Source organism: Suricata suricatta, chromosome 16, assembly GCF_006229205.1.
Source record: "Suricata suricatta isolate VVHF042 chromosome 16, meerkat_22Aug2017_6uvM2_HiC, whole genome shotgun sequence".
Taxonomy (NCBI): Eukaryota; Metazoa; Chordata; class Mammalia; order Carnivora; family Herpestidae; genus Suricata; species Suricata suricatta.
In genome coordinates this window covers 58592711-58604853 of record NC_043715.1, presented here as the reverse complement: position 1 = coordinate 58604853, position 12143 = coordinate 58592711, and the positions used below count along the sequence as shown (strand labels likewise).

The 12143-nt window shown below is 43.4% G+C and overlaps 1 protein-coding gene and 1 pseudogene across 3 annotated transcripts in view; both read left to right on the top strand.

The window, feature by feature from the left end:
• Positions 1-1109: 1109 nt before the first annotated feature.
• LOC115280465 (zinc finger protein 345-like) overlaps positions 1110-12143 on the top strand; it is a 38130-nt gene continuing 27096 nt past the window's right edge. For 2 of the 3 annotated variants that reach the window (XR_003903793.1, XM_029925383.1), the window contains exons 1-2: positions 1110-1240; positions 11820-12037. Coding sequence is in view for 2 of the 3 variants with exons in the window: in XM_029925383.1 (XP_029781243.1) it covers positions 12005-12037 (33 nt within the window). In the remaining variant the exon portion in view is untranslated. Of the gene's footprint in view, positions 1241-11808; positions 12038-12143 lie in introns of those variants that run through there. The other variant, XM_029925384.1, reaches the window with a different exon arrangement.
• On the top strand, positions 3563-3660 carry LOC115281351 (annotated as a pseudogene).

Genomic DNA, 12143 nt, shown 5'->3' with positions numbered 1-12143 from the left:
AATATTATGGGACCCTGCTATGACTGGGTCCCCCTGGAGTTTTCAGCTCTCAGAGTTGTCCACACTGTACATCTAGCAATTCATCACTTACAGTGTGGGTTTTCCTACCCAGGCACTGGTTCCCGTGGTGGTTCCTGCTCATGAGTGTCTCCGCTGCAGCGAGGGGTGACTTCCTATATCCACCTGTCTGTCTCTCCGATCTCGGGCACCAGTTTACCCTGTGCCCCTCCCCTTATGGATCCAAAAAGAGTTTTTAGTTTTTCAGCCTGTTCAGCTTTTTATTTGTGGTGAGGTTTTGGTGGTGACTTCTAATTTCTTTATGAGTTTAACCAGAAACTAGAACTCATTCGTGATGTTCATATTCTCTTGAAATAATGGTGGGGGGTTTTTGTTTTGTTTTGTTTTGTTTTGTTTTTGAGGAAAGACACTTTCTGGATCTAATTAGAGTAACCAAATTTTCTCTTTCAGTCTCCAGATTCCTCTGATTTAAATGAAATCAAACTGCAACACATCCTCTGAATGGATGGATGGATTTCTACTAACTTAAATTAGGCTCTTACCTTCCTAACTCAGATTGTTGCTGAGATCCGTGGAGATTCTTCACTTCTTTGTCTTTATAATAATACTCTATGCACAGGTCTTGAGACACACAGACTTGATTCCTAACCAACTGGTCTTAGCTAATGTGTTGGTTCTTTTCTCTAAAGGGATCCCTCAGACACTGATGCTTTTAGATTAAAATCTTGCCTGGATGACGCTGAATGTATATTGGTCTTCTATTTACAGAGTGGCCAGACAGGCTTTCCTCAGCAGCACCTGCCTCCTCAGTTGTTTCCAGGCCAGCAAGCTTTGCCCCAGTTTCTCCGGGGGGATGCGGCTCAGAATTAGACCCGCAGTGTGCACTGGCTTCTGCTCTTTTGTCTATTGAATTCTGCACCTGTTGTTAAATATACTGATTACTATGAATGTAACTGGCCCAAAGAATAGCAAAAACATCATGAGTATGGAAAACATTGATAGATTCTGCTCCTCACCCATTCCTGAAAGATTGGTGTTCTCTGCAACTGCACTTGTTCACACCTTCACTGATGTTGTGTGTTTCAGCCCCCTGACGTGGACGAATGGCCCCATGGTCCTTGTCCTGCTCAGGCCCAAACAATGAGTCCAGCACATTCACGGCAGCAGCCTTTTCCCCAGACCTTGCCTCGAAACCAGAGTGACACGCGTGATCTTGATCCTGGTGAGCATGTTTGTCTCCTTGTACTCTCTATCTTCTGTTTTATCATTCTAGATAACCCAGACTGTGAACCCCAGCCATTGGCTGATGAACACCTCTGCACCGGTGTCTTTCGGCTTCCCAGCATTCAACCCCTTGGTGTTCATTTTCAGTGATACCCGAATCTCAGAGTTTCGCTTTGTTGGGGACAAGGAAAACAAATGTTCTAAGGATGGTCTCTGGGCCATGAGTTTCTTCCAGAACATTCCACCATTAATTTGATTACTCTGTTCAACAGTTGTGGACTTATATGCAAAGGCTCTGAGATTGTGTTGAATAAAAATTATGACTTTATATTGTTTATTGGACTGACAAGAAATGAACATGGTAAAAATAATAACTCAAATGTATGTCAATTCCTTAAAAAATTAAACATAGCATTACCATATGATTTAGCAATTCTGCTATACCGAAAAGAATTGAAAGCAAGGATCTAACAGATAATTGTACATCAGTGTTCATAGGAACATTATTCACAATGGTGAAAAGGTGGAAAAAACTCAAATATCCATGGGTGGATGAATAGATAAAACATAGTATATACATCCAATAGGATATCATTCAGCCTTAAAAATGAATTAGATTCTGACACATGCTACAGCATGGATAAATCTGGAAAATATGCTTACTGAAATAAATAAGACAAGAAAAGACAAATACTAAATCATTCTATTTATATGAGGTATTTAGGATAGCCAAACTCAGAAAGTAGAGTATTCGTTACCAGGGGCTGGGGGCAGTGAGGAATGGAGAATTTTGCTTCTTCAGTATGGAGTTTCCATCGGAGATGATGTGAAAGTAGTGTGGATGGATGGTGCTGGTAGTTTCACAACAATGTGAATGTACTTCATTTGACTAAAATGTACACTTAAAATGGCTAAGATGAGTAAGGGCCCTGGCTGGTTCAGTCACTAGAGCATGTAACTCTTGATCTCAGGGGCTTGAGTTTAAGCCTCACTTTGGGTATAGAGATTATTTAAAAATATAACAGGGCACCTGAGTGGCTCAGTCACTTAAGTGTCCAACTCAGCTCATGTCATGATCTCATGGTTTGTGGGTTCAAGCTCTGCATCAGGCTCTGTGCGGACAGCTCGGGGCCTGGAGCCTGCTTCAGATTCTGTGTCTCCCTCTTTTTCTGCCCCTCCCCCACTTGTGCTCCATCTCTCTCTCTCTCTGTCTTTCAAAAATAAATAAATGTTTAAAAAGTTTAAATATATAAAATGGTTAAGGGGGACATGGGTGACTCAGTCAGTTGGGCATCTGAGTCTTGATTTTGACTCAGGGCATATCCCAGTGCTGTGGAATTGAGCCCCACACTCAGCTGGGAGCCTGCCTAAGATTCGCTCTCTCTCCCCTGCTCATGCACTCTCTCTCTCTCTCTTTAAAAAAAAAAGTAAAAAAATAAAATGATTAAGATAGTCAATTTTATGTGTATTTTACTATAATAAAAATGTAAAAATAATTACTCCAAGGTGACTTACTCTAGCGGTCATTTTACTCGCTACTGACATTTGAGGATTTCATGATAACGCTGTGGATGGAATTTTCAGTGTTTTGAGGCGGATACTGTTGGGGAAATATAATTATCAACAAAGTCATCTGCTGACCCAGAAAACCTCACCACACTGGCAAGCAACAGTCTTATTCTTGAACAGGCATTAAACCAAGATGTAATGTGCATCAGGGACAGCCCATTAAAGGACAATAAAGTCAGTAAGAACACTCAGCCTTTTATATGGTCACGAAATACAACCTGAGATGTTCACATTCTTAAGATAAACTATAACCGGACGCCAAGTAAGAGGACTTCATGGCTCCATTTGTCGCACAACGTCCATCGTAAGTTCACCTCACAATTAGAATGGCTGTTGGGGTTTGCTGATTGCCTTTTCCTAAGGAAATATCAATTTCTTATATCTTTACAGCAGGAAGGAATTTTGTAACGTGGACCCTGGTTCCTACGGAAGTTAGTCTCCTATCCTCCCTGGAGATGGTGCCCTAGCTTTCTTCGTGATATCCTTTCAAAGAGAAGCCCTTCAGATCTTCAAGAAAGAAAAATCCTGGGTTTTGGAAACTCATCTAACTTTTATAAATATTTCCATACACTTCAAAGAGCAGAGGAAGAATTGACAATTATAAGTTTCCTGAAGCAAATACTCTAAGAAAAGTGATGGATAAATAGAGTCTCTTTCTCTTCTTGCCTTGGGGATTTTTTTTTTCTTTTTTAGATTTATATTTACCCTTACAAAACTCACTGCTAATATGAACTTTAAATTAATGAACAACATTGCTTTTTGGCCTTTCAGCTAAGATCAAGTGTAGTATCTGTTCTTATCAGTTTAAATTAATGAACAAAAGATTTACCTGCATTTTCTAGACATATAGGGTGAATGTCCTTTCAAATGGAGAGAAAAGCCACAGGAATATCCAGATTGTGGAGGCTTATAAAGACTTCAGCAAAACTGAAGGGAGTTTAAGAAGTGTGTGCATGCATATAAGACAAAGCAGAGGAAGTATTGATCATTTCTTCTGTTAGGTCTTGATGGATATGCCAAAGATGAGAAACTTTACAGAGGAGACATGATGGGTAACTGAGCATTTATTCACATAGGTGAAATGACCAGATTTCTTTAAAAATTCAATTGAAATAAATTTACTTTATTGACTGTTACATTTAACCACCAGTAAAACAGGAAAAATACTAAAGGAATATTTTGGAATTTTTTATTAAATGAAAACAACTTTTAGAAATATTTGGTCATTGGTGTATTATGGCAACTTTCGAAAAGCTGAATTTTTATTTCCTCATTATCCATATTTCATAACCATTTTTTATTTATTTTAAAAATGTGTATGCATGTCTGTATTTATTTATTTACTTTTTAGAGAGACAGAGACACAGACACAGAGACACAGAGAGAGAGAGGAAGCACAAGCAGGGGAGGGGCAGAGAGAGAGAAGGAGAATCCAAAACAGACTCCAGGCTCTGAGCTGTCAGCACAGAGCCCAATGCAAGGATCAAACTCACAGACCAATGAGATCATAACCTGAGCCAAAGTCAGATGCTTAGCCAACCAAGCTACCCAGTCATCATCTTCATTTGTCTTTTATTATGAGTAACATAAAAATAATACTTGGTCATTGAAAAATACTCTTATCTGTGCTTACATGCAGTTCTGTGATGTCTGCTTTAAAAAATTGAGTTGAAAATTATTTTTGTTTGAATTTTAATATTTACTGTTTAACGTAAGTAAATATGAAGCACATATTTGCCTAAATAGTGCTATAATCCAATATATTTAAGTAATGTGGATGTTATAAATGATAAATCATGGTAATTTAAGTTAAATTTCTTATTTCTAATAAACTCAATAGCAACATTGTTTTCCATAGGAAGAGTTGTTTCTTTTCAACATTAATCTATTTTCTAAAGCTTTTTTAAAGTTTTTACTTTGATGTTTTAATAGTTTTCAGTCGAAGAGTTTTTAGTAAATGCTCAGTGGCCTACCTAATGTCGTCTGAATGAGATGCAATTATTTTGAAATGTTGAATCTTTTCATTGTTTTCAGAGATTTGACTTTGAAATCTGCCCAATGCAAGATACTCAAATTACATGTTATTCATGTATTGCATTTTTTAAAAAGTATATCTATTATATGAGGGTTTTTGTGCTTGTTATGTACCTTGTCTGTTAGATTCCAAAACTTGGGGCATCTGGTCAGCTCAGTCGGTAGAGCATGCAACTCTTGATCTCATGAGTTCAAGATCCACGTTGGATGTAGAGATTACTTAAATATATAAACCTTAGAAATCACACCTCGCACAGTGGAGAGCAGATTATGTATGAGGTTAAGAAAGGAGGCAGGGAGGACAGAGGGAGGCTACTGCAGTAGTCCTGGTGAGTGTTGTTGAACAAGAGTGGTGGCTGTAGAGGTGGGAGAAGTGATTGGATTCTGGGCCCACTTATTTATTTATTTATTTATTTACTGTACATGATTGGAAAGGGAGAAGGAGAGATAATGGGTCTGTTTTTAAATAAATATCAAGTAGACTTTTTAAAATTTTCAAATTGGTTTCCATGTAACACCCAGTGCTTCTCCCCACAAGTGCCCTCCACCATGACCATCACCCCCTTCCCTCCATCCCCTTCCCCCATCAGTCCATGGTTTGTTTTCAGTATTCAGTAGTGTTTCATGACTTGTGTCCCTCACTCTCCCCAGCTCTCTTTCCCCCTTCCTCTCCCTATGGTCCTCTGTTAGGTTTCGCCTGTTAGACCTATGAGTGGAAACATATGGTATCTATCCTTCTCCGCCTGACTTATTTTGCTTAGCATGACACCCTCAAGGTCCATCCACTTTCCTACAAATGGCCATATTTCATTCCTTCTCATTTCCATGTAATACTCCAATATATATATATATATAATATATATATACATACACACACACACACACACACACACACACACACCACATCTTCTTGATCCATTCATCAGGTGATGGACATTTAGACTCTTTCCATGATTTGGCTATTGTAGAAAGTACCACTATGAACATGGGGGTACATGTGCCCCTATGCATCAGCACTTCTGTATCCTTTGGGTAAATCCCCAGCAGTGCTATTGCTGGGTCATAGGGGAGTTCTATCAATAGTTTTTTGAGGAACCTCCACACAGTTTTCCAGAGCGGCCGTACCAGTTTACATTCCCACCAATAGTGTAGGAGGGTGCCCGTTTCTCCACATCCTCACCAGCATTTACATTCTCTTGATTTGTTCATTCTAGCCACTCTGGCGGGTGTGAGGTAGTATCTCAGTGTGGTTTTGATTTGTATTTCCCTTATGCTGAGTGACGCTGAGCATCGTTTCATGTGCCTGCTGGCCATCTGGATGTCCTCTTTGGAGAAGTATCTCTATCCAGGTCTTCTGCCTATTTCTTCACTGGATTATTCATTTTTCATGTATGGAGTTTAGTGAGCTCCTTGTAGATTTTGGATACTAGCCCTTTATCTGATATGCCATTTGCCACTATCTTTTCCCATTCTATGGGTTGCCTATTAGTTTTTTTTTATTGTTTCCTTTGCAGTGCAGAAGCTTTTTATCTTGATGAGGTCCCAGTAGTTCATTTTTGTTCTTGATTCCCTTGCCTCTCGGGATGTGTCAAGTAGGAAATTGCTGCAGTTGAGGTCAAGGAGGCTTTTTCCTGCTTTCTCTTCTAGGGTTTTGATGGTTTCCTGTCTCACATTCAAGTCCTTTATCCGTTTTGAGTTTATTTTTGTGAGTGGTGTAAGAAAGTGGTCTAATTTCATTTTTCTACATATTGCTGTCCAGCTCTCCCAACACCACCTGTTGAAGAGGCTGTCTTTTTTCAATTGGATACTCTTTCCTGCTTTGTCAAAGATTAATTGGCCATATACTTGTGGGTCCAGTTCTGGGCTCTCTATTCTATTCCGTTGGTCCATGTGTCTGTTTTTGTGCCAATACAATACTGTTTTGATGATGACAGCTTTGTAGTAGAGGCTAAAGTCTGGGATTGTGATGCCTCCCGTTTTGGTTTTCTTCTTCAATATTACTTTGGCTATTCGGGGTTTTTTGCGGTTCCATACGAATTTTAAGATAGTTTGTTCTAGCTTTGAGAAGAACGCTGGTGCAACTTTGATGGGGATTGCATTAAATGTGTAGATTGCTTTGGGTAATAATGACATTTTAACAATGTTTATTCTTCCGATCCATGGGCATGGAATGCTTTTCCATTTCTTTGTGTCTTCTTCAATTTCCTTCATAAGTCTTCTATAGTTTTCAGCATACAAGTCTTTTACATCGTTGGTTAGATTTATTCCTAGGTATTTTATGGTTTTTTGTGCAATTATGAATGGGATCTGTTTCTTGATTTCTCCTTCTGTTGCTTCATTTTTGGCATATAAGAATGCAACTGATTTCTGTAAATTGATTTTGTACCCTGCAACTTTACTGAATTCATTGATCAGTTCTAGAAGGCTTCTGGTCGAGTCGATCGGGTTTTCCACGTAGAGTATCATGTCATCTACGAAAGGGGAAAGTTTGACCTCTTTGCCAATTCTGATGCCTTTTATTTCCTTTTTTTGATGTTGTAGGTGAGGGAGAAAAGGAGGAGTCACTTAAGACCTCAGGAATTTTGGTCCTAGCAGCTGAAGCAATGGAAGCTCCATCAACTAGGATGGTAAAATTGGTGGAAGATTCATTTTTATTGGGACTATCAGGTGTTCTGTTTGGCTCTGTTAAGAGTCTATGATGTTTCATAGAATGGTGAATGGAGTCACCGAGTGGGCTGCTGGATACACAGGACTAAAAATCTGGGGAGCATTCAAGAGAGAAGACATCCAAAAGTGGTGAGCTGGGGTGGAACTTTGGATCACAGGTAGGAGGGGGCTATTAATGTTTTAGTGGTGATGCTCTTAATAGGTTAGGAAGATGGAACCCAGGATTGGGCACCGTTGTTGAGTGTGGAGGGCACAAAGGTGAGGAGAGGATAGTCTGACAGGTGACCAAGGCTTCCTTGGGATGAGTGGCTGTGAGATGGATGTGAAGGCAGAATAGTCATCGAGTCAAGATGACACTGAAGGCAAGGGTCCTGCTTATTCTTACTACTGTACAGAATCAGCAAGATTTGGTGGTGAGCTTTGGTGGGGTCTGGGGTTTTTCAGTCTTGCTGGTGGACAAGATCTGGAGCAAAGGTTGTCATAAGTGAGAGACACTATGCCAGGCATGGGGGACCAGTGATACGGGGGTTTTAATGAAAGTTTTGTAGAGAATGGTGGGGAATGGCTGTTGAGGGGATAGCAGCGCAGCACAGGAGTGGAAGTGAGCCATGAGTGTTTAAACTCAGTTGTAATTCTGAGTGGTTAATATTGAAGAAAGGTTCAGAGGCAGGCTGTGAGGTCTTCAAAGCAGCGTTTGGAACTTTCCCTGACTGTGGCGTCCATTAGAGGTCTGGGGTTGTGCTGGGTCATGTTTGAATTGGTCAAACACTCTTTGGATGCCCTGTGCCCAGTACATGGGTGAAAGGGGGGCAGGGAGATGGTGGTGACTGTGGGGTCTGGAGATGTGAGCGTATGGTCCACAGAATGAAGTACATATAGAGGGGAAGTGTGGCCTGATGGCTCCAGGGCCTTGCTACTGGCGACTGAAGGTGGAGTTGTGAAGCCAGGTTTGGTTGTATTTGGGAGTCATGATCTTGGGGGCCCCAGGGTTGTTGCCTGGCAGGTGGGTTTGCACCCTGCAGGCCGGGTCCACTGCTGAGATAGGGTCTATCTGCCCACCTGCCTGTTGGTGAGGTCTGAGTAGAGTATTCATATGAGCAAGGGGAGAGCATAGGCATCAGTGGGACCCAGGACTGGTATCTCCTCTGAGAAGCGGATCTCCGGAGGAAGATGAGTTTGTACTGTGGGACCACAGAGAGGCTACTCCTGACTTCATCTGTCCCTATCATGACAGGCCCTGTGATATCTGAGAACATGCTTTTGCATCTGTTGGAGGAGTGGCAGTTCCTGGATGGGTTTCAGAGATGCCCATACTACAATGCGAGTCTGAAGAACTTTACATTTATATGCTCATATCCTCACTGGGCAAGGCAGCCATGCCCTCCCCAGTGCCCTGTTCTAAGCTTTACATCCCCACTCTCCACCCCTGTTTTCTCCAGACAGTGCTCTGTCCTCCTCACAGCAGGACCATGGACACTGTCCCTCGTTCCTGGGCGGGGGCTGAACTGTCTGCACTGACCTCTTCCCTCCTCATGCCCCAGCGTCTGCCTCATGGGAGGACTCAGGGTCAGCACCCTGAGAGTGAGCCTAAAGATCTGCCTTGCTTGCCCTCTCCCTGGCCAGTTACTGTGTTTAGGTCCGAGGCACTTCTGTCCCTCAGGTTTTACTCTCTTACTTTAAGTGACATTTCCTTGTGCTAGCTCGTGCCAGGAATTATTTGCATTCTCATGGCCTCTATGTACCTGGACCATGAGGTGTTTTTCAAGCCTCCTGCTCAGTTCTCTTTATAGTGTGTAGATCTCTTCCATGGTCTGTTGTGTGCTGAGTTGCCCTGGCCAAGTAGTGACCACTCACCTGGCAGTGTCCCCTTCAGAGCTTGCTTCCTCCATGTCCCATGTAGTTGCCTAACTAGGGCTTCAAAAGTGTCCTTTCTCCACAGGATGGACATGACCTTAACCAGGACAGGGTGGGCTCAGAGGGGGCCTGGCCCTGGTGGATGGCAGCCGGGGAGTGTGTGACGTCAGGGCTATGTTCAGATCACACCAGCAACCTATCCTTTCCAACCAGGGTTTTGGTGCCATCGCCGGTGGCCACACCTCATTTCTCCCTTTCTATTGTTGATACTGTGCTGACTTGTTGAAGCCCAGGGGAAATCTCGAATATCTCTCTATTCCACATTCTATCCATCCCTCTCTACACTCATTCTGAAGTGCTCTGCCACACTAACCTGCTTATGTTATGCCCTAAGCTGTACAGTAGTATCTTGACATTGGCCTTGAACTTCCACTCATTTGTTGCAATTGGTTCTTCCTGGGCTTTCACATGCCTCTGCATGGCCTTAAATGTCACTGGAAGACAAGTTCCTGCTGAAAGCCTTTGGTGGAAGAAGAAGTTGTGCATCTGCTTTGCTTCCCTGTGCCCCACCCTGTCCTGTGTGCTGCTGGGGAAGCCTCTCCTGTTCTGTGGCCTTATGGTCTCAGTAATGCTCAGCAGCCACATCTGCAGCCAGAACCCCACTCCCAGTTCTTGAAAAGAATCCCCTGGACTTATTTCTGGTTGTAATTCAATCGAGTAATTCAACTGAATGTGATTCAGTGAGTCAGTGTGGACACATTCCTCCAATAATGTCAGCACATACTTCACTGTTACTTCTTCGCTTTAAGGTTATTGGTGCGGAGCAGAGATCAAAGAGACACCTTATGAACAGAGTGTTTCTGTAGGAACAGCACAGATTGGGATTCCCAAGGCGGGTCCCTTCATTCAGAAGGTCCACCCCCGTGATATGTGTATCCCTGTCTTGAAACACATTTTACACTTGGCTAAACACCATGGGAAATGTTTGGACAGAAACTGTTTACAAGAGAATAGCATGTACCAAACCATTTTATTTTAATGCAAACCTTCAGTGTCACCAGGAGCAGCATTTTGGTGAAAAATTGCACCATGGAAAGAGCCTCGTGTGTGAAGAGGTGCAAGTTCCATGTGTTAAGGAAGCCCTTTACCTGTGGGGAGGTTAGGAAGGACTTCCTGGCCACCTCGGACTATTTGTATAGGTAGGGCACTTCTACCAGGGAGGGGGCAAACAAACCCATCAAGTGTGTGTTGGTAGAAAAAGTCATTACAACTGTGAAGAATGTAAGCCTTCATCTACACAGACACACTTGCTCAGAATCAGGGTATCTGCACTAGAGAAAATCCTTAGAGTGTAGTGAGTACAGGACATCTTTTGGCTATAGCCTCACCTTCAGTCATCAATGGGGAGTCCACACTGCAGAAAGACCATAGTTGTGGAGGAAGTGTGAAATTTCCTTGTTCAGTATAACAAAAATGGATCAAAACCTCTGTGAGTAGCCATCTGCCTGATTTGAATCTCATACATCTACACCTCCGTAGAGGGAAGATTCCCCATAAATTCCAATCATGTGGGAAGCAAGTGTGGGCATGTTGCACTTTCTAACCAGCCCAGGGTTCTTTCCAGATTCATGTCATTGCCAATTTCTGTGGCCAAAGCCACTTCATCTCAACCACCTGGCAGGTTCCCTTCAGGGAAGCTGGCATCTGTTCTGCCATTTATTGGAGCAAAGTAGGAATGGCCTGAGCCCTTAGGAGGTTCATGTCCCCTTCTCTCTGACTAGTTGGCATGGACCTCACCTAGTGTTGGTTCAGAGGAAACCAAATGAATTCTACTGGCAGCTTGCTAAGAGCTACCTTTTTCAGGCACATTTGTCTCTGTGATGAATTTTTCCCACTCCCAAGTCTCCAACGTGGGGACTGCCTATCACATATTGCTTTGGTTTGTAACATAAGAAAGACCTTCTTGTTTAAATATTCTCTAAATTTGGGGTTTCTAGCTACTATGACAATTTTTGTCAAGTCCCGAACTCTGTGTGCCTCTAAAGGAACAGTATGGGAGAAAATGGCACCTCAGTGTTGGCAAATTTGCATTGCTGCCCAGAGCCTCTTGGTAAAGATGTGTTATTCTAATTTATGGCCTTGGCACCTGTGTGATTAGTCTCCATATATCCGCATTTGGCCTCCTTAAAGAAGGGCAGCCGAGTCTCTACCCTTGAACAGGGGTCTTCCATTTCCTAGAGCCCTCTCAGTAAATCTTGGCCTTTTCTCCTGGAGTCAGGTGGAGAACCCCCTTTCCTAGACCTTGGGAATCTAAATTTCCCAGAACGCTCAGCGTTGAAGACAGCATCGCTGAGCCAATGAAGGCTTAGAAAAGCTGTGTTTCCGTTTGAGCACAAAGGGTTGGGCGGGATCTCCGGTATCCAGTCTGTGGTCAACGTTTTGGCTGTTGGCAGGTTTCTTCGCCTTGTGAGACGTTCCAGAAGGCCGGGTCCCGCACGGAAGGAGGCTTTGTCCCCGCTGTACGGAGGCGAGTCTGGAGTCGGGGACCTCGTCGCCAGCCAGGCCAGCACAGGACCTCTGTGCCCGCGACCACCCGGTTCGCTCAGCTGTCATCCCTTCACTCCGCCTACAGAGTCCGATGGCGGCGGCTGCGCCCCGGGACCCCGCTCAGGTAAACGCGCGGCCGCCGCGGCCTCCCCGCACGCAGACCCTCGAGGGCCCAGCGCGGGGCGCCTGCTCGCGTCCCCGCGGCCCAGGTCCCCGGTGTCCCGGCCGGG